At 42.8% G+C, this 23,042-nt stretch overlaps 1 protein-coding gene across 3 annotated transcripts in view; it reads right to left on the bottom strand.

Moving 5' to 3' along the window:
• Positions 1-23,042, bottom strand: part of trpm3 (transient receptor potential cation channel, subfamily M, member 3) — a gene marked incomplete at both ends in the record, with an annotated part of 489,702 nt that overhangs the window by 79,008 nt on the left and 387,652 nt on the right. For 2 of the 3 annotated variants that reach the window (XM_080739678.1, XM_080739679.1), the window contains 4 exons: positions 2,683-2,823; positions 9,890-9,940; positions 11,912-12,046; positions 14,745-14,845. In XM_080739678.1, coding sequence (XP_080595804.1) covers positions 2,683-2,823; positions 9,890-9,940; positions 11,912-12,046; positions 14,745-14,845 — 428 coding nt within the window. Of the gene's footprint in view, positions 1-2,682; positions 2,824-3,199; positions 3,236-9,889; positions 9,941-11,911; positions 12,047-14,744; positions 14,846-23,042 lie in introns of all 3 variants that reach the window. The other variant, XM_080739677.1, reaches the window with a different exon arrangement.

The following is a 23,042-nucleotide window of genomic DNA, read 5'->3' as shown; positions in this document are numbered from 1 at the left end:
GCCAGCACGTCCCTGACTGCAACGTAGAAGTACTCTATTCCAAGTAAAAGGCTATGTGTTCAAATGTTACTTCAGTAAAAGATACAAAAGTATTGGCATCAAAATATAGTTGGAGTGCCAAAGGTAAAATAACTCAAATGTTTGAAAATAGTCGATCTACTTGTAGATCAACTATTTTCACATTTCCTATGTATAAAATAGGGCTACAAGTCCTAGGTCCTTCTGGGAAATTGCGAGTGTGGTTGCCAACGGTATTTATAGTCTGGATAGCCGATTTATAGTCTGGCTCTCCACAGAGGACGCAACATGAAAACTGAAAACAGTACTTGCGCCTTGAGTATATAGGAGTACTCGTCAAATACTCAATTACAAGTATCGCTACGTTAGTTTCTGAGTTAAATTTGGACTGGAGTTAAAGCACTGTTGTACCTGTTTTTTTTAAGAAATCTTAAAGGAGGACTTCACCACTTTTCAACCTATCTTCAAATAATAGGTCCTCACGAATGTTCATTATAAAATATCAACAAAAAAAATCTAAAGTCTGGGTCTCATAGGAGAGCTGTGGGTGGGTCAAATCCTTCCACCGGTGACATCATCAATGGGAAATGCAAGCTAATAGAAACTGCAGGCTTTCTATTCCTGAAAAGTTGCAATGTTAAAGTGGAAGCCATTGTTCTCGTGATAATAAAAATCGAAATATTCTTTTTTCAAAAATATTGTTTAAAAAGAATCGGTCAAACGATGATGTCACCGGTGGAAGGATTTGACAGCTCTCCTATGAGACCCAGACTGAGTAGATTTTCTTTTTTGCTATTTTATTATGAAGATTAGTGAGGACCTATTATATGAAGACAGGTTGAAAAGTGAAGTCCTCCTTTAAATACAAATTACCAAGTACATACTGTAAAAGGTTATAAATAAGTAAGTAGCCATGGTAGAAGATGAAACTCTTTGGTCAGCAGCACAGAAAACTACGTTACAGAAATAGTGGTCGACCTCCTTGTGCAGAGGAGAGACCAGCCCCACATATTTAACTAACCCACTTCTGTCACCACTGCTCCACATATACAGCATATACTGTATGCTGTGGGGCAGAAACATCTTAACTCCATATTTAACTTTATGTGCGTTTCTTCGTAAATGAACCCATTTAGGCCTGAACACATTATGACGCAATATTTTATGCTTTAACTATTGAAAAATAGCAGATATACAAGCTCACAGCGCGGCACCGAGTGCCGCGCTGCGAGCTTGTAGATCTGCTATTTTTGAAAAATCGTGAAAATTAGAATTTTGACCCGATTCTATAAGTGTCTTTTGAATCCTTCTAAGGTTTTTTTTGAAAAAACCCTATGTTTCTATGTCAGCAATCTGGCCAGCCATCGTCAAAGAAAAGGTCCTTTTCACTTAACTGGAGCTCAGTTAGTCTTTTCTTGACAGATTATATGTCAGTGGTTTTCAAACCTTTTCATGTGAAGGACCCCCAAAATGATATGTATTTGGCCACGGACCCCCATCTCAATATTTAGTTCCAGGGACCACCCAGAAGCAAAATTTGAGTTTGCTTTGAAAATACATATATTCAAAGATTTGCACACATTTTCACGACTTTTTCTAAAAATAGCAGATCTACAAGCTTGCAGCGCGGCACTCGGTGCCGCGCTGTGAGCTTGTATATCTGCTATTTTTCACTGGTTAAAGCATTCAATAATTCTAGGCCTAAATGGGTTAAGGCCCTACTCGATCATACCACACCGAGTCACAAAAAAGCATCAAAAGCAGCAGATCTGCGAGCTCGAGCTTGTAGATCCACCTGATACATGTGTCATCATATCCTTGGGATGGGACTGTTTTTTTTATTTGAATACTGAATTAAAAAGTAACAGTTTTGGACATATGAGGTTTCTATATGAGGACAGGGATTATTTATTCTGTCATATCTCACACCCAAACCCATAGAGTCAGAGGCGGCCTTAAGGATCTGGGGGCCAGTGGTGTAAAGTAACTTATACAGTACCAGTACATTTATTCAAGCACTGGTACTTACAGTACAATTCTGAGGTATTTTTTACTTTACTGGAGTATTTCCAATGTATTTTTTTTCTTCTACAAGCTCACACACTGCAAGCTTGTAGATCTGCTATTTTTGAAAAGTCGTGAAAATTGTGTGGAAATCTTTGAATATATGTATTTTTTAAGCAAACATTTGTAACTAAAATTTTGCTTCCGGGGGGTCCGTGGAACTAAATATATTGAGGGGGTCCGTGGCCAAATACATATCATTTTGGGAGTCCGTCACAGTAGCCGATCAGAGCGCTTTGCTTGGCCCAATGGATGCGAAATTTAGATTTAAAAAACTCACTCGTTGATTCACTTGTACAACAACATGTGTTTTACTTGAAAAGAAAAATGCTTCTCAGGTCAAATATCGATGTGCGATTAAAATGCGATTAATTTGCGATTAATTAATCACAGAGCCTGTAATTAATTAGATTTACATTTTTTAATCGCATCCCAGCCCTAGTAATAATGCGTTCCCAGCCTAAATGGGTTAAACCCTCTCCCCCTATGAAGAACATTCATGGGGGGCCCGCAGTGAATCCTTGTACCCAGGGCCCCGAATTTGGTGTGACACCCCTGTCAAGAGCTATACATTTGCCAACGGAGGGTGATGCAACTCACTCTCTTGGGCCCAAAGAGGTTGTGGTAGAGCGTCCTGAATCTCTTCCTGGTGTAGTTACAGCGGTAGGCCCCGCCCATCAGGTACTCGATGACCAATCCGATGTCGATGAGGCTGATGCGGTAATCTGGCGGCAAGTTACCCTGGGAGACCAAAGCAAAGGTTGTTTACCGACACAAGAGCTGCTCAAGAGCAGCAGCCGGCGTTATTCAAAGAAAGTTTAAACAAGAAGGAAAGGTAATAAGATGCAAGAAGATAATAAAGAATGAGTCACAAAAATCATACACGTGGGGTGCGTTCGGAAATGTGCACCAGGTGTGTGCTCGGTGTAGTGAGTGCAGTGGGCGGTGACATTGTAGGGTGAATAAATGAACGACAACATGGCACACCAGTGCATTGAGTGCACATTTCCGAACGCACCCCTCATATTTCACAAAATCCACATCAAAGTTTGTGTGTGTTTTTTTTGTAGTTTTTTTGCTTTTAAAAGGAGAAAGAAAACATGATCATCGGATTCACCTTGAAGTAGATCCAACCGAAACCGGGATATTCTCGCTTGGAAAGAACACACAAGGTCAGTGAGAATACGGGTCAGCTAGCTAGCTAGCGCGCTACGCCACGGAAGCCCCCATACCGAGGGAAAATACATTTCACATCTTTCAAAAACACCTACATCTTTTATGTTCTATAATACAATGTATTGAGTAGGCAAAATGTACTTCCAGAATGCCTTTTTTTAATATTTATATACATGTTTTATACATATTGAATGTGAAATATATTTTAGTCGTGGTATGGGAGAGCAGGGGCTGCTGGGATGCACTGAACCCTCTCGTGTAAAGATCTCTATGGCAGTGGTTCTCAAAGTGGGGTCCGGGTTCCCCGGACGGGCGGACCCTCCCAATCTCAGGGCGTAAACTAGGCTATATCCACTGAGCTGGTGAATCCACATGAGGCGACATGAGGTAGCTATATGTCATGAAAATAGAAAAAGCGAAAATTGATGATTTACAAGCTTACAGTGTTGTTTTTGTTATTTTTGCCAATACAAAAAAGATGAAAAAGTTCTGAATTCTGATACCAGTTTGTGGTTCCACAAATTGAAACCCCATTAATTTTAATCTGGAGACTGGATGGCTTGAATCTAGGCTTAACATAATGATATCTAAATATTTTCGGAACTCTATGGGAAAAAAATGTATGAGCTTTCGATTTGTTGAGCCACAAAATGGCCACTATACTCCTATGCCCTACATTTTGAGTTCTTACAGTGAAAAAGAGCTGCATGTAGAACCTGTAAAATGTTGCTTTATCTGGCATGCTTTGAATCACACTTTAGTCTTTGGGAGCCATTCATCCATTCTTGTCGCTATAATCAAAGCTCCAAATGATACAATCTGAATACAATTTGAGATATTGCCTTTGAAGCCATCATCCATGGGGCTTTGCCTCAACCCTTAAACCATTATTTTAGATGGTATCGTCTGGATGGAAACCTCACATGTAATACTAGGGGTGTAACGATACATTTTAATAGCGATTCGATACATATCACGATACATGGTTGACAATATGATACATGGACGATATTGGTTCAATAATGGCGATACGATACGATTCGATTCAATGATTTAAAATCGATAACTATTTTAGCAAAGAAATTAGATCTGTGTGAAAGGTGTGGATAGAGCAGGTTTTTAAGGGAAACATGTATTATTATGGATATAAATGAGTAAACACAGTGAATATCTGCCAAATACATGGACATTGTATACTGACCAACCTGCACCTTGACATGAACCCAGAGATTTCACACATTTATCGATAGACCAGTGTAGTTATATGGAAAGGAAAAGTAATTAAACCCCTTCTTTAAAATTTTTCTTCTTAAAAATGCAAAATACAATGCACAAGTAGGTAGTATCGATACAATCGATTCTTTACACTGCCGATTCGATACGATACAAATTCAAACGATATGATTCGATTGTCGCTGTTTTCTTTTCGATATACTTAGATTTTTTAAGTTAAAAACGATATCTTATGCAGTTACTATATTGTTACACCCCTATGTAATACTATTACTTTTTAGGATTCAAATAAAAGAAAAATCCAAAGTAGCAGATCTATATGCTCAAAACGCAGTGTGAACAAGCTTGTGGATCTGCTACTTAGGGGCGTTAAATAAAAAAATAAAAATATGGAGATAAGAGGTTTCTGCACGACAGCAACAATATGAAAGGTCTAGGGCTGTCACAATTATTACATAATCGTCAAATCGTGATTTTTTGACATAATCGTGATTATTTTTCATAATCGTTTCCATGTTGAAAAACGTTCATATATTTAAAAAAAGAGTCAAAATAGTGTAAATAGCAGATCTACAAGCTCACAACGCGTCGCATCGCGACGCGTTGTGAGCTTGTAGATCGGCTATTTCCACTATCAAAGTTATTTTTTAAGTAGTAAGTTGTCAAATATGTCAGTAATTTCTTTGTATATTTAGGTTATGTGTCATATCTACCATGTACAACTTCAAAGCCTAAAAGCCAAAACAGAAATGTAATTATCAACGACAAAAACACAATTAAATCGTTAATCGCCAATTATTTGAGTGACAATTAATCGTCATGTAAAATGTCATATCGTGACAGCCCTAGAAAGGTCAAGCCCCCAGAGTGTGATGACGGGCGACTGACTGTTACTCGCTCTCTGGGTTGGAAATAAATAGAGGGCAGAAGATGAAGTATGCTGCGTGAGTATAGGGTTAACCATGAGGCTACATACAATTATTATGAGGGACATAAAAATGCATTGATTTCCTTTTCTTTTTATTGCTAGATATCTCAATTTGCATTTAGAGAAATAATGAGATCTTCTTCCGAGAGGTTCAGTGCAGAGTAGAAGGGAGGGGAGGGAGGGAGGCAGAGAGAGAGAGAGAGAGAGAGAGAGAGAGAGAGAGAGAGAGAGAGAGAGAGAGAGAGAGAGAGAGAGAGAGAGATGACCAATTAGTTTGCGGGCTCAAAGGCATACTAGCATTGTAGTGATTCCCGAGAGCTCATTTTGATTCACTCTACTATAAGGGTGCAACAGTTAATCCAGTTAATGGCTTTTTAATAAATAAAAAGAGAATAGAATCTAGTCCTGTATTGCGCTGATCAGAGCAATAGTCACCCATAATAATGGCCATTCGAAGTGTTTCATTATTTTGGTGTGCCTGTACTGGTGTGCGCTGCCTTACACCAGTGGTTCTCAACCTGTGTGTCGGGACCCCCAGGGGGGTCCCCAAGTTATTTTGGGGGGTCTCCAGATGATTGGCTTAACGTGAAACATTGTTTTCTCTCTCAACAGTAAACAAACCAACATAAAGTTTAAGTGTCCCTCAAAATTTTCATACCTCTAAAATGTCAAATTAAACATTGGCCAAATTGTCAAATATTAGAGGCAGAAATTGTGAAAATAGCAGATCTACATGCTCACGTTGTGAGCATGTAGACCGGCTATTTTCACAATAGAACCGTGTTATACAAAATGTAATGCCTCAACTCTTAGTGCTCATAGGGTGGGGGGTCCCCAGTTAAAATACGATTATTTTGGGGGTCGCGTAGTGATGCGTCTTGACTCATCACTGATGATGCAAAATGCATGAAATACAAAAATATCTAAAAACACATATTGAACACAAAAATTAACTCAGGATTGTGTTGATCGTGTCCCAAACAACAATAAAATAAGATAGGGTTGTCCCAGAGGTGAAGTGGCCCTTTAAGGTTAAATGTGAACACTATTGGTTCACATTTAACCTTAAATTCGGCAGTTGCCATCCCCTGATCAGTAGACATTACCATGACCCCAGAAGTGTTTTAAAGTGAAACGTTCCTTTTCAGGTGGGTGCGATCCCACCAGCCCAGCCTCTTTAATGACTCTCCCGGGAAAGACGCGTGTGATTACTGTAATCAGGGCCTCTTTCATCCATGAGCTCGTCTTAAGGTGCTAATGGTGCTGAGGCTGCATGTGAGCCCTTCCATCACCCCGGCCTCAGCAGCGTAGCTTGATCATAATTAGCGGTAGGAAGATGCTGACAATGTACAACACAAGTTGTTGTGTTTTCGCAAATAGTTCTTGTACATTTGCAACTAACAGGAGACGCGGGTGTCATCAATATAACCCTACACGGACAGAATTCTTATATATATATATATAACATTTTTATCCCACAATTCTGTAACCCATTTTTTCACCCAGTGCCAATTGCCTAAGCTGTGGTCCTGGTTTCTGCTCTCCGTCTGCCACACCTGGGGAGCCCCGGCTGGCCAGGGGGAGGCGGTATAGAAACCAGGACTACAACATGTTTTTGTGAGGGTATCGACCCTAGGAGACACGGGGAGAACATGCAAACTCCACACAGGCCAACCCCACCTAGGGTGTGGGTGCTGATGACGCGGAGGAGGAAACACACTCACAGCGTCCCCCTGGCGGGAATCGAACCCAGGACCTTCTAGCTGTGTGGTGACAGCGCTAACCACTGCACCACCGTGTCCCCCGTGGCATAATTTCGATACGACCCAATATAAGCCGAATGTCAGTCTCAAGGTTTTCATCAGAATATGTATCTCCTCTGGGATTAAGTAATAAACCATACCATGAAACTGATATACCGTATGGCATATTAGTGAGTCCACTAGTGCTGTGGTTGTGAAACATTTTATGTTCCAGGACCCTCATAACTCTCAGAGTTACAGGCCCGTAAGTAACCTTAAAGGAATTGCCACAGTTGGAGCCACAGCCAGCGACTGTGGCTATTTACGGCTCCTTGGCATGGAGAGAGACCTTTGGGAACTCCTAACGTGAGGGTATTTTACTGATGCTAGGCTCTCCGTTTGCCTGGCATCCTAGTTTCTTCGAGGCACTGCACTGTTTTCCCTGCACTCTGTCGATGTGATTATTTAAACTTGTCTAGAGTTTAAGTGTTAGATTAAGTTTTAAGTTTTAGAGTTTTAGTATTTAGTGTTAAGTTTTAGAGTTTTTAGACTAGAGCTCAGCATGTTTACTCTGCATATTCCGATCTCGCACTCGTAAGTAGCTCTGGATAAGATCTTATCTCGAGCGTCTGCCGAGTGCCGACATTGTAAATCCTACCGTGTTTTAAGGAATCGTGGACAAGAAGACTCTCGATGTAACCGTTGTATAATCGATAACAACATGTAGTCAATTGAGTTGTTTTAGTTTTGGTTTTTCTCAGCTGTGTCGGTGTCGCTGCACTCGCTGTCTGACCAAATATGGTGTGATCTATCGTGGTAGCGAGTAGTGTATACACGAGAGAGAGAGAGAGAGAGAGAGAGAGAGAGAGGAGGAGGAATGATTAATGGAAAAGGACAGAGAGGGGTGGGAGCCGTGCAAGAGCGCTACGCAACCACTGCAGCCTGCGTCTCCAGCTGAAAGAGAAAAGCCGGCCTCTACGCATCATTGGCCACAACAACTGTATAGGACCGCCTGGCGTCCATTAAATCAGTGGTTCTCAAAATAAAACGTTTTAATTTCAAGGTTTTTTTACCCCATGACTGTGAAGAGTGCACAGATGCGGGTCCATTTGATTCCATTCTGCACTCTCTTCAGAGTTACAGAACCTGTGTACTGTAAGGCAGGGGTACCCACACTTTTTTTTGTCTCAGGGCACCCCATGAATACTTGTTTTAATCCGAGGCACCCCTACATTATAATTTTCACTCCCAGCACCTAATATTTATAGCATATCGTCGTTGTCAGGTGGAAACCTTGTATGTCCAAAACCGTTCGTTTTGTATCATCTATAAAATGCACTAGACTAATGAAAACAGCAGATCTACAAGCACACGTGTGCTCGTAGATCGCCTGTTTTCACAAGTTTTTTGCGACAGTCTTGCATGATGAAGCAGGGCTTTGCTTTACCAAAAGACGTACACATTTGAAACTTGGAGATGCGAGGTTTTTGCCCAACAGTGACGATATGTTGCGAGGAAAACGTTGAGATAACAGCCATTTTGGTTTAGAACCGACTGAAAATAACTTTGTTCTTCAAGTTTATAATGATAGTAAATATTTTTTCAAGTGTCCAAATAAATTCCAAATATTATCAAAGTATCTCACGGCACCCCTGGACTGCCGTCACGGCACCCCAGGGTGCCCCGTCACCCGTCACCCACTTTGAAAACCCCTGCTGTAAGGGTCCATTTGGAACCCCCTCGAGGAACCCAGAGGGTCCCTTTGAGACCCCAACTTTGAGAACCACTGCCCTATTATACACACACACCAACACACACCGACGGAATAACGCCACATCGTCTGCAAACATGTGATAACACGGACACATTCAGCAGCCGTCGTACACACTGACCACCGACGCACACTGACCGACTGACCGCGGGAGAGAAGCAGCACGGACACCACTGTTCCTATAGTGAGACATTAGCCATAAATTATAACTTCCAGGAAAGGGCGCTAATATTCGGACGTTATGTCTCTCCTGGAGTTATAAGCCAGAGTCATATGGCTCTCGCTGGTTGAGCCCCAAAGTCCATACTACGCTCAAAACATGTACAAATCAATAAGTTGCTCACCGAGTCGTCGAAACAGCTTTATATCTACCGGCCGGCACACTCGTTGGCATGTGTTAGTCCATATGTTTCTAATAAATTAATGTTTACTAAATCTTCTCCGAGACTCACGTTTCCTCGTCGCCTTCAGAACGCTTCAGAACTACAGAACGTTGGAATACTTCCGCATACAAAAACGTCATGTCCTAGTATGAGCGAATCGCAATGGCGATCAACGTCACGTGATATGTTCGGCCATTTTTACCCAAGCAGTTCAAAAACAAGGAAAGCGATGAGACTCGGAGAAGTTTTAGTAAACATTAATTTATTAGAAACATATGGACTAACACATGCCAACGAGTGTGCCGGCCGGTAGATATAAAGCTGTTTCGACGGCTCGGTGAGCAACTTATTGATTTGTACATGTTTTGAGCGTAGTATGGACTTTGGGGCTCAACCAGCGAGAGCCATATGACTCTGGCTTATAACTCCAGGAGAGACATAACGTCCGAATATTAGCGCCCTCTCCTGGAAGTTATAATTTATGGCTAGTGAGACATCTAGTCTACTCTTGCCGACATGACGCGTCCACACGCAGCCACACAGACTACGTACGTACAGGAGAGAGGGCACGTACCTTTTTCACGTCTCTGACGAGCTGGTATATGGTGTTGGACGGGCCGTGTCTCTGAGGAGACACAAGACACAGACACGACCAGATGATAATTATTGTAGCATATACAGATCCTTCTCGAAAAATTCGAATATTGTGTAAAAGTACATTTTCTTGAAACCGTCATATATTTCTTGAAACTTTCATATATTCTAGATACATTGGACATTCAGTGATTATTCCAACCCTTTTTTTTGTTAAGATTCTGAATTTTTATGGCATACATCTCATGAATTTCAAAAGTCCATGTTTCAAAATATTACACTATTACACGAAACCACTCAAAACAAGGATTTATAATAGCGAAATGTCAACCTTTTGAAGTCAGAGTTGTTTGAAAACAGTGGGAAGTTTCCAAAGTCAGTTATGATTCGGGGTGCTATGGCATCTGCAATGCTTTTTCACACAATATTCAAATCTTTCGAGAAGGATCTGTATACTGGTACCAGTCCCCATAACACTATTGGCTTAGGACAGGGGTCTTCAACGTTGTCAGGCCAAGGACCCCTTAGTTGAGAGAGAGAAGAAGCAGGGACCCCCTCTACCTATTCAGATATTCCATAGTTTCATTGTTTGACAGCACAATCATCACTGAATTTTGGATTCATGTCAATTTGTGTTTTCAGATATTTAACCACGTGAACTGTCAATACTTAACACACTTGACCTTTCACTCTGTTCTTAGTCTGCTCTTTTTCCCCTCTACACCAGAGCTCTTTGCCGAAAATAGCCGATCTACAAGATCACAACGCCTCGCAGCGCGAGGCGTTGTGAGCTTGTAGATCGTCTATTTTAGGCTAAAGTGTTCTCCAAATATACTACAGGGGGTCCCCCAAAGATTTTGGGGGACCCCCTGTAGTAAGTCTGAGGACCCCCTAGGGCTCCCGGACCCCCTGTTGAAGACCCCTGGCTTAGGAATGCAACAAAAACTACTCTTTTAAATGTTTCTGCTTTGTCCTGAAAGAGCAGAAACAGGAAGTTGGGGATGGACAGTATGGATTAGAGAAAAGACCTTTATTGATGCCCGGAAGGGAAATTCAGTCGTCAAAGACAGCACAGCAGTTAAAATAGAGATTGCAAGCGCTGCATTTAAAGCACGATGGAAAGACATCACAGTCTTAGCAACACCAGCAGTAAGAACACATTAAAATAAGATAACATGCAACATATAACATACATTATACAACAGGTAGTTCCGATGAAGCAATCTGATTGGTTGAAATAGCCATCTGCCCATGATAATAACAAGCATTACGGCACACCGTGATGATAACCAGCATTATCACAGCGCCATGCTGTCCCAACACTATGCTAAGGGTTAGGGGGTTGGACAGCTTGTTTCCGAGCAGTTAGTCTACTGCAGTGGCGTCAGTTCAGCAAAAGCTAGGGTATGGCAAAGATGGGAGTCCTCATGGAAAAGAGGCATTACATTTTGTATAACACGGTTCTATTGTGAAAATAGCAGATCTAAATGTAGATCTGCTATTTTCACAATGTCTGAAAAAAACTAGTTTTGTCAGTTTTTTCCCCCCGGGTTTCTACGGTTTCTTGGGCTGGATATGGTTGTCTGGAATGGTTGTGCAGCTAAACTTGGCATGTTAGTAAACGTCCCACAATTAACAATAATGTATTGCACTTGTGCAAGATGGGGAGAATATAAGTGTGAAGAAGATAATTATGATACCTTGTTAAACTGACCATTTTGTTAAATTTTGCATTTGTAGTTATTTTACTGTAATTTCATAACCAGCACAGATAGACAAAGAGACATTCATGGATTTATATTTAAAAGTAACTTTTATTTCCCCCCCTGGAACCCAGGGTATGGCAGCTGCATACCCCTGCCATACCCAATTGACGCCCCTGGTTAGTCTACTGAGGAACCCCGTCAAGTGAAGTGATTTCCCACTGTGAGAACTACTGCTCTACACAATCAGGTCCAGTGTTGTGCATGGCTGTGTTCTGTGTTCTGTGCTCTGTGCTCACCGTGTTGTAGAGCTCCTCCAGTCTGGACAGGGTGAGGAAGCGGTGCATGCTCACGCCGTTCTCTATCAGCAGCTTGACGAAGTCCACTCTGTCCAGGACCAACGCGTCCAGCATGGACTGCTCCAGGGAGCCCACCTAGCGTGCACACCGCAGGCAGTGGGTGTTAACAATGAGGACTTATTATCGTCTCTGTCGCGAGGAAACCTCAAGTCCCAAACTGTCCCAAACTGTCACTTTTCAGGATAAAAGTTTAAAGGGCCTACAACATGAATTGTCATTTTTCCAATTTTTATGTATTCTTTTTTTTGTGTGTCACAAAGTCCTATTTCTGACCATTGTGTCTTTCTCAGTTTATGGGCAGATCTATATGTAAGCAGGTCTCAGAACAGGCTGTCTGATTTTAGGTCCGATTGTGACATCACAATCGGGACCTTCTGCTACTGCTGTGCTGAGTGGGGTTTGGGGAGGGGTGGGCAGGCCTGAGAAGGAGGCAGGAGGAGCTGGGAGAGGGTTGGGGAGGGGTGGGCAGGCCTGAGAAGGAGGCGGGAGGAGCTGGGAGAGGGTTTGGGGAGGGGTGGGCAGGCCTGCTGAGCAGGAGGTGGGGAGGAGTGTGGGGCCAAAACTGGCTCAATAGCGCAGTCCTCCCACTAAGGACAAGGTGGTACTGCAGCTGAAAATGCTCCGAAAGCCAGGCAGAAATGACAGGGGCTCTGTATTCAGGAGTGGTAATTTAGCCTCAAACGTTCTGAAAAACGTTTTTGGGACACAAACAATGTTATATAAATTATTTTTAAATGCATGGTGTAGAACCTTTAAAAAAAGTAACACGTCTAGTATGTCTATAGAGCTTGTATCTGCTACTCTTGCTGTTTTTGTGTGAGAGTGACAATATAGCCTACTTGAGCAGTACTGTTGCATCGATATCATGGGACACGGCGTAGCTCAGTTTTTCCCAAACAATGGGTCGTGGGGACGCCCTCTTGCGCAACATTTGCGTCCTGTGGTTCCCACAGGATGTCTGGGTTATCCCAGTCTGAATGCAGGGCTGTAGTGCGCAGTGCGATGGCTGTGAAGTGCTTACTTAAAGCACATTGTCAATGTGCTGCATCAACTATATTTGGAACCTAAATAACTCTGTTTTCGGGCCGAAACCTCCTAACTCCTAACTGTTCATTTTCGGGGAAATGAGCTCAAGTGGAGTTAGGAGGTTTTGACCGAAGGGCTTTTTACTACTTTTCATTGGTTCAATGAAAAGTGTTGTGCATGGAAAATAAGATTATTTAAGTTTATCTTAGCTAAAGGCCTGTGGCCCAAGTCAGAGGTCGTGTAAAAAGACGTGTTTCCTAAACAATGGTCGGCTACTTTCACTAGCTTTGGTCCAAGTGAGAGACATTTTCTCTTCTGGGTCTTTGGCTAAAACATTTGGGAACCACTGTTTCAAAGCCACACCAGAGAGACAAATGAATTATTGCATAATATACATTTAACAGAATATCCTTCCAAGTTAAATCACTGTAAAAGAAACATTTAAGGCAGGATGATATGCATGCCATGTAGCCATTGGTGGAGAGTGGCTAAAAGCACGTTCTTAGTAGCATTTGTGCCAACACGGGTTGCTATTTTCACTATTTTTTTATTTTATTTTTTTTTAAGATTTGTTATGCCTTTATTGATATAGACATGCGGCAAAAAAAAAAAAAAAAAACGGCGACGCCGCCAGGCATCCATGCCAATGTGTCAATGCCTAAGTGGTATGCGCCCAGACCAGTAGGCCAGCGGGCGCCCTTTTTTAAAATCATTTATAAAATGATGAATTCAAAACGAACGGTTTTGGACGAGGTTTCCACCTGACAACAAGGATATAGCAGAGTGCTACAGTGTGTATGAGAGAACAGAGCAGTATAGTGTAGCAGAGTGTTATATAACAAGCCCTGAGAACATAATCAATGTGGCAGGAGGGCTGCACGACCTGCAGGTCACTGCTCTGTGCGTGTGCGAGCGCGGCGCGTGCGCGTGTGTGTGTGTGTGTGTGTGTGTGTGTGTGTGTGTGTGTGTATGTTTGCGAAACAAAGACAGAATGCATACTCTTCATATGTGTGTGTGTGTGTGTGTGTGTGTGTGTGTGTTTGCACGTGTTTGTGTAAGCATGTGAGTGTCAGTAAGCTCACTTTTTTGGTGTGGATCTCCAGTATGTAGTGTGTGAATGTGTAGTTGTTTTTGTGTGTGTGTGTGTGTGTGTGTGTGTGTGTGCGTGCGTGCGTGCGTGCGTGCATGCGTGTATGTTTCTCACTGGCCGCTGGTGCCCGTAGATACTGTAAAGATCTGCCTGTGTGTGTGTGTGCGTGTGTGTGTGTGTGTGCGTGTGTGTGTGTGTGTGCGTGTGTGTGTGTGTGTGTGTGTGTGCGTGTGTGTGTGTGTGTGTGCGTGCGTGTGTTCGTGTTTCTTCTGGCCCCACCCCCTTGTTTCCCCGATCCTGTACATATAGTGTTTTTATAACTGCAATATTATTGAATGTTTTCTTTGCTTGCTATTTATTATCCATGAATTAAATACTGAGGGTCTTTCAACGTAAAAAAAAGGCCGTAAAAGGTCTTATTTGAGATGTTCCTTTTAGGCAGGGTGTTTAACTGTACTTGTACTGTACTACATTTCAATTGTATTGACCATACTTGTGCTGTTCTCCAAATCAATCAAACTGCTGCGCGTAGATAAAGATCCGGCTGTGTGCGTGTGCGCGTGCGTTCATGTTTCTTACCGGCCACTGCTTCCCGTAGATACAGATCTGGCTGTGTGCGTGCGTGCGTGCGTGCGTGAGTGTGTGTATGTTTCTTACTGGCCACTGCTGCCCGTAGATAAAGATCTGGCTGCGGGCGATGTCCACGCGGTTCCAGGCCAGCGCCAGGCTCAGCTGATCCGGGGCCGAGGCGTTGGCACCTGGGGGGAGGGAGGTCAGAGGTCAAAGGTCAGCCTCCCACTCCCACCACACTGTCCATCACACAACACGTTCCTCTCCAGGTCTCTCTGCTCGCTCTAGAGCTGACAGCGGAATATCCTCACTGTCGGGCAGAAACCTTGTATCTCCAAGTTTCACATTTGTACCTTTTTTTTCTCTTCGTAAAGCAAAGCCCTGCTTTATCATACAAGACTGTGGCACAAAACTAGTGAAAATAGAAGCAGGTGCGAGGCGTTGTGTGCTCTTGTGTGCTTGTAGATCGGCTATTTTCGCTAGTTTAAATCATTTTTAAAATGGTAAATTGGACATACAAGGTTTCCACCCGACAACGACGACATCGTCGATGTCGGGGCAGAAGCCTCTTGTCTCCATGTTTTATTTATGTTTTAGTTTATTTGGGGGGGACATAAGCGCCTATTGATGAACGCCACACATACAGTGCCATGTAAATACAACGGATTTTGCGAGAACGCAAATGTTCTATCCGTGGTCCCCAATACAGAAAACAAGCAACATACTGAAAGGGTACTAACAGAAGAGAAAAAACAACAGTTAAAAAAAGGCTGATTTTGTAACCCATTTTTTCACCCAGTGCCAATTGCCTGAGCTGTAATCCTGGGCTCTGCTCTCCCTCTGCCAACCTGGGGAGAGCCCTGAACTGAGCTCATGCTTCCTTCAGTGCATGAGGAGTGTGCAAGCCGCTTCTCATCACCTGACAGGGGGAAGCTTCCCCGGTTGGACGTAGCGCGTGGAAGGAACACAGTTATTTCAACCAATTCTTTTCCCCTCCATCAGGTGCTCCGGCCGACCTGGGGGAGACACGGGGCGAACATGCAAACTCCACCCCGAAAGGTCCTTTGACCAACCATGGGCACTAATGACGCGGAGGAGAGAACACGCCCACAGCGTCCCCTGGCGGGAATCAAACCTAGGACCTTCTAGCTGTGAGGCGACAGCGCTACTGACTGCATCACCATGCCCAATGATCACATGTTTTATTGTCCATGATCCATCCTTTTAGTTGGAATTTAAAAGATGTAAAGGATGAACACTCTCTTGTGTTAATGGGTAGACTGTTCCACAGTGTGCTTCCTTACAATTTTGCTTGATCACACACTGCCGCGTCACACAAAAAGCTTAAAACACGGGGCGCAAAGCGACACGTGTTGAGCTTGCTGATCTGCTACTTTTGCTGTTTGTTAAAGGACGTTCACAAACAATCACTAAACTATAAATATAACTATATACATATACAGATAACAGTTTTAAAAACATTGCTCTACGTCGAGTGGATGGCAACGTTCACGCCGCGACTACAACAGAGACAACGGCGAGCGATAACAGCTATCGGTTACAGTTATAGCTCTTTAACTCAAGTGCAAATTTGTCACTTGTGGCTGTAGTAATATTTAACCAGAAGCATCTACACTTTGGCCCAAGTAGTGCTTGGATGAGCACTGGGTCCATCACTGAAAGTACATTAGTGTTATGGCTGCCAGATGGGTACAGGAACATGTACTCATCAAACTCAACGTCAGGAGGAGCGAGAGTATACGAGGTTCACTCGGGGACATTGGTGGCTTTGCTGTGACACATGACGCCATTAAATATTGAACAGCTGATGTGAGGAGTCACATCAGTTGCGACAGGACATTTATGGAACAGAAGAGACGGCGAGTTCTCCCAGCGTACTGTATATATGCTCCACTTTATTCATTCTGCACGTTCTCTCTGTCTAGAATATTTCAGGCATGTTTTCCCCCTGCCTGCCAAGTTGAACAAGCCTGGGACTACAGGAGAGTAAAGCGCAATACACATTCCTTACAAAGTCCCGAACGTTTCTTCGAAAAGGGAAGTGATATGACAGCAAATTGACGTTGTATACGCTCAGAACTGTGCGCGTACGAATGTCTTGACTCCTCCGAACTATAGTTTGGAGTTTTACGGACTGGAAGGTTTTCCAAAGCTGGAAGGGGTGTGTATTGGCCTTAATGCTGTGTTCACACGGACAGCTTCAAAAGATACAACGCAAGACAGCATGCCGCTGCCGGGCAGAAACCTCTAACTTTTATTATTGTTCCAAAAATTGGATTCAGATCTAAAAAGAGTTGTCTAAACAGACTTTGTTGTCTCTCTCTCTCTCTCTCTCTCTTTTATTTTGATGGTGGTTTTAGGTGGTGGGTATTCTAACTTTGGTTTATTTTTGGGTAAATAATGACCATATTGCAGCGTCACACTTCAAAAGTATTGAAACGAGGCACGAAGTGGTGCATTTTGAGCTTGTTACTTTAGCTGTTTTTGAATTTGAGACTGGGAAAGTAACCGTTTTGGACATATCGTTGACATCAAGTGTGTGGGGGGAGAAAAATTACGGGCAGGAATTGTGTGAAGAGAGAGTCGAAATGGTTAAACAGCTCTATTTGTAGCTGCAGTTGTTGAAGCTCAACTTTGTGGATTTTGGAGCAGCTACAAACGCCCTAATGTCAATACATACTGGAAAGCTGCCCCCGTCAAGGTTGACTTCCGTTTAAAATGAACGGTATAGACTGTAGCTTTGTATGTCCCGGTTCTCAAAGCAGCACGAGGATCTGAAACTGGGCAGTGGTGTAAAGTAATTAAGTACATTTACTTAAGCACTGTGCGTAAGTACAATTTTGAGGTATGTGTACTTTACTTGAGTATTTCCAATACTTTTACTTCTACTCCGCTACATCTTGGATCCAAATATGGTACATTTATTTGAAAACTTTAGTTACTAGTTACTTTTGCTGATATAAATTATAATATTAAAAACACACATACGCCTCTTTAGTCCTATTTTATACCTTGGCTGTTTGAAAATAGCCGATCTACAATAGCCGATCAGCGCCTGAGCTTGTAGATCTGCTATTTTCAAACATTTTGCACTTTGACTTTTGCTACTTTAAGTACATTTTGATGTCAGCACTTTCATACTTTTACTCAAGTACATTTTGAATTCCGGACTTTTACTTGTAACTGAGTAGCCTATTTCTATATTGCAGTATTGATACTTTTATTTAAGTAAAATATGTGAGTACTTTTTCCAGCACTGAAACTGGGAGACCTATCGTCGTTGTCGGGCGGAAACCTCGTATCTCCAAGTTTCAAATCTGTAAGTTCATTCGCAAAGCAAAGCCCTGCTTCATCATACAAGGCCGTCGCACAAAAGTAGTGAAAACAGCCGATCTACAAGTACACAACGCCTCGCACGTGTGCTTGTAGATCGGCTGTTTTCACTAGCTTAGTTCATTTTTTAAATGATAAATACAAAGTGAACGGTTTTGGACATACAAGGTTTCCACCCGACAACGACGATATACTGTACAGTACGTACTTAAGCGTCAGGGAGCTGGGGTGGGGGTTAGGGGGTTGTTTCTGATGCTCTTCCCCTCTCCACTACTTCCTACTCTCTAATCTTCCTCAGGTGCTCGCGGGGGGAGAGCAGGGATATTTGTCAAAGTGCCAGGGATGATGAATGGATTACTACGACCTATCCTCAGCGCACGCACCGAGGATAGGATTTACACTTCAGACTCAAACTAAATCCCACAAACATGCAAAGCTGACATATGAGGCTGAAATTACACACAGGATAATAATAGGCGTGATCCAAATCTAACATGTACCCTCGTAAAATAAAAAAGGAAACTTTTTTTTTTTTTTTTATGTCGAGAGATGAAATATTAAAAGAACGAGGTATAGACTTTGAGTCTCGGGGTGAGGCGGTGTAATTCCCTCAGCCGCTCATTACTGACGACTAACATAAGCCCCCTCATCCCCTCTGTGAACCCCCCCAACCCAGGCAGGGTCCCCCGACACCGCCTGAAGGCTCAACGTGAACGCATGCACGTGCACACGCTTCATTCGTGTTCACAAAAAAAAAAAAAATCTACCGATGCAAAGCTCATGTATGTGTAACGCCCCATATTCTAACCTGGGTCTTCTGTGTGGAAAGTCAACATCTTAACCGTTAGACTTAAAGGAGAATTCCCCCTTCACCGGTGGAGATATTAGGCTTTTGATCATCAGACAGAGGCTCTGAGCCATGGCTCAGAGAAATTTCCCTTTAGGCTAGCGGTTATGGTGTTTGCTTTCCACGCCGGAGACCCGGGTTCAATGCCCGGGCATTACATAGTGTTTATGTGTCTATAGTGTGGTCCAGGGACCACCATGGGTCTTTGAGGGGGTCCCCAGCAAAATGATTGATAGTTAGGGAAGCAAATTGGAGCCTTACGGGTCCACAACTAGCGTACACATGTATTTGCACATTGTACGTTTGTGCAGTCTCAATGTCTTTACACACCGGCGAATTAGCGAAGCTTTACGCATTTTCCCATACACACCAAAGTGCAACGCGAATATGCATATAAAATTCGCCAAATTGAATAAAGCAGCCACAGAGACGAGATGACACGGAGAAGGAGAAACATCGTTCCCTTCGGGCTCAATGCAAAGGGATGGTCCCTCGACCATGTCCTCTCTCTCTCTCTCTCTTTAAAGGAGTCATCCAGACCAAAACACATATAGGGTTAAATCTGCCTTTTATCATACCCCTTCTCACCTGCTTTAGTCGATTTTTTTCATAGCTGCCCCTGTTGCTAGATTTCGGCTGCCCCTGTTGCTAGATTTCGGCTGCCCCTGTTGCTAGATTTTGCGGGCCCTCTCATAACTAACACAGTGGATTGTCCTTAGGCTAGTGCGGTTATTTCTTTAGCTTCAAAGTTAGTATTTTTTATTGGATTGTGTTTACACAACGTCCTGAGACCAACCACACAGCTGTTTTGACCTCAAAGGCACCCTTACTTGTCAAACAGACCCCTCCCTCCCCTCCCTTTCTAGCCTCTCCTCTCCCTGCTCTGGTGCAGAGCAGAAGCCGTTTGACAAGTAAGGGTGCCTGTGAGGTCAAAACAGCGGTTCGGTTGGTCTCAGGACGTTGTGTAAACACAATCCAATAAAAAAATACTAACTTTGAAGCTAAAGAAATAACCGCACTAGCCTAAGGACAATCCACTGTGTTAGTTATGAGAGAGCCCGCGAAATCTAGCAACAGGGGCAGCCGAAATCTAGCAACAGGGGCAGCTATGAAAAAAATCGACTAAAGCAGGTATGAAGGGGTATGATAAAAGGCAGATTTAACCCTATATGTGTTTTGGTCTGGATGACTCCTTTAAATAGGATAGAGTGAGCTTGCTTTGATACAGAGAGAGAGAGAGAGAGAGGAGTTCGCCTGCGAACGTTCGCTAAATTCGAAAAAAGTGTGAGGCTTGCTGATCTGTAAAGTGAAACTAAATAATAAAAGAAAAACACTGTTATGGAATAGAAAACAATAATTATTTGCATAGTATGTTTTCACATAACAAACTGTTACTTAGTCAATAAATCTGCTCAGGACACATTCGATTGCAACTCTTTCATTTCTTAATTATTGCAACGTTATATTCTACAAAAGGTGTGCTATTGTTCATTATTGTTCATTCACAGTAGCTTCATTATGGCTTTGCTTTTCCCTTGCAGTTTTGCAAAATGTTGTCGTCCGGAGAAAAGGGGGTTTACTTGGATTCAGGAATCAGTACTGAAGCCAAAAAAACTACAGAGGAAAGGTTTGAGAAAGAGTGACCTAATGCATACCAAAACTGTGGATCCTTGAAATTATAGAAAAAGTTTGATAATCACTGATGGATCTAACTTCTATGGAGACAACGGCAGCATCTCCTCCATGGGCTGCCAACCTCTGCCGAGACAGAAATGTGTGGAGGACCAGGCAGGCAGTTTCACAACTAAGCAGTTTTCACGCCCGGGCAATGACGGTTTTATGACTCTGCTGCCCCTGACATCTGTTTTGGCAGAACATAGTTTGTGATAACACAGGGGGGTCTTCAACGTTTTTTTTCCAGAATCAAAGTCTTATCAGAAATAGTTTTCTGTTACAATCAAATAGAGATTGATAAGAGAACTGACAGTTCTCTGTAATCACCCTTGGGTTGTATAAGTCATGAGAGTATCTGCGTATCTGAGCCTGCGGCTTCAGATCTTTTCTTTTTGCACGCATTGCATTTGCTGCACAGAAAGCCTAACATACGAACGTTACATAGTCAGGGGATATTAATAAAACCTGGGAATAAATTCCTTACCAAACGATTTCTTCACCAATGAGTTTGTAAAGGTGTCTAGTAACATATCTAACAAAGGTTGAAATTCAACATCCCTAGGAGAATCTTTGACAGCTAGGGTAATTCTGGGTCTCATTCACTTACTATACACTATACTATAAGGGGAAAAAATTACTCCCCAAAAATATGCTTTACGTAGCATGAGAGGGGTCTAACTAGATGTTTTTAATTATTCTGAATCCATTGCAAGCATTTGTTTTGCACGAAAAACAGTCATTGGGCTAAAAACAGCCGCAAAAAAAACGATGATTTAGTGATGAGTCATCTCTTTTCACAGTTGTATGGGGTCCGTTTTTGGCCCAAGGAATGTTTTTTCATGAATGAGACCCAGAATTACTCTAGCTGTCAAAGATTCTCCTAGGGATGTTGAATTTCAATCTTTGTTAATTATGTTATTAAACACCTTTACGAATACATTGGTGAAGAAATCAATGGTATGGAATGTATTCCCAGCTTTGACAGGTGAGACTTGGGCACGTAAACAGAAAAATACCTCCAACTTGTACTCAAGCACATTGTACTTTCCTTTCCACTTAGTTCAGCCCCCTGGCTGGCCGTGAAACTCCAGGTTTCTTGTGTCTGCTGGAGATACTAATACATCTGTGTGCCAGATAGTGTAGGCTTAGAGATCCGAGGATCGTGACTACTGTATAGAGCTGAGATGGGAGCCCTGCATGTAGGAGAGGTTGCGTGGGTGTCAGGGGTCGGTAACACCTCGTAAGCCTGTGTGAACAAGTCATGCTCCTCATGCAGAAACATATCGTCACTGTCGGGCAGAAAACCTCGTATCTCCAAGTTTCAAATTTGCAAGTTTTCCCCCCCCCCCCCCCCGTAAAGTAAAGCCCTGCCTCGTCATATAAGACTGTTGCACGAAACTAGTGAAAATAGCAGATCTACAAGCACACAACGCCTCGCGGTGTGAGGCGTTGTGTGCTTGTAGATCGGCTATTTTCACTCGTTTTTGGACATAGGCCTACAAGGTTTCCACCCGACAACATTAGCGATATGCTGGATGCTCCTGAGTGGAGGCTGCAGAGAAAAAAAGGGTGGGAACGGGCGGCTGTAACGTCACGACGAGTCAGTCACGACCCCACGGGTCGTGGAAGGGCCTATTTTTGCTATTCATCGCAAGACAAAATATACAGCGCATATCACCGCTGTCAGATGGAGAGCCTGTCGGGTGGTACGTTTTTTACAGTGTGTATGTAAAAATATATGTACTTTTGTCCCTGTTGAAATATGTAGTTTCTGTCCGAAAGCAACGATATGAGGCTTAAAGGGGCATGCAACCCAAAACCATTTTTTATGTTAAGATATACGGTTGTTGCTAGGGAACGATAATACAATACGATTTCTACATAGTTCTCTCCATTCCGACATGTCTCCTTTCTGACATCTAACCCTATCCCTAACCTCTATGGAAGTGTTGCCACTCCGACAAAAAGAAATGTCGGAATGGAGACATATCGGAATGGAGAGCACCCCCCGTCATAGGCGGTTTACCACCAGCCATCAGTATGTGTGACTCCCTACCGTCCTTCAAAGCCACCATAGGAGCACCGGGCTTCTAGCTTCTCAATCGGTAGTTTCAAGTCTTCTTTCGCTCACAATGTGCCCATTTTCAAAATTACGGTCCCACATAATTTCCTGTTTTTATTGATTATAAAGAAGGGTCACTCCCCTTCCTACCCAATAGCATTAGATTGCCGGTTGAACCAGAAGTCCAAAAATAGTGGATTGTGCCTTTGCCCGTATATTATTTTCAACAGTCTGTAGTTGTTGCATATCCTGGAAGAAAAAACTAAACGGGCATAAAACAACAAGCTGGGAATACCGTCTTACAAAACACAATTTAAAACAAAATTTAGTGTCAGGAACAGTTCGTAAATACACAAATACACGTATAGGTAAGGTTAGCTTAGGATACACTTTTGAAACAGATGGCATTAGCATCTCTCATTCACTGTCTCTCTCTGTGTGTCTTAAT

Source organism: Nannobrachium achirus (genome assembly GCF_963921795.1).
Source record: "Nannobrachium achirus genome assembly, chromosome: 12".
In the NCBI taxonomy this organism is placed as follows: Eukaryota; Metazoa; Chordata; class Actinopteri; order Myctophiformes; family Myctophidae; genus Nannobrachium; species Nannobrachium achirus.
This window is presented reverse-complemented; position numbering and strand designations above follow the sequence as displayed.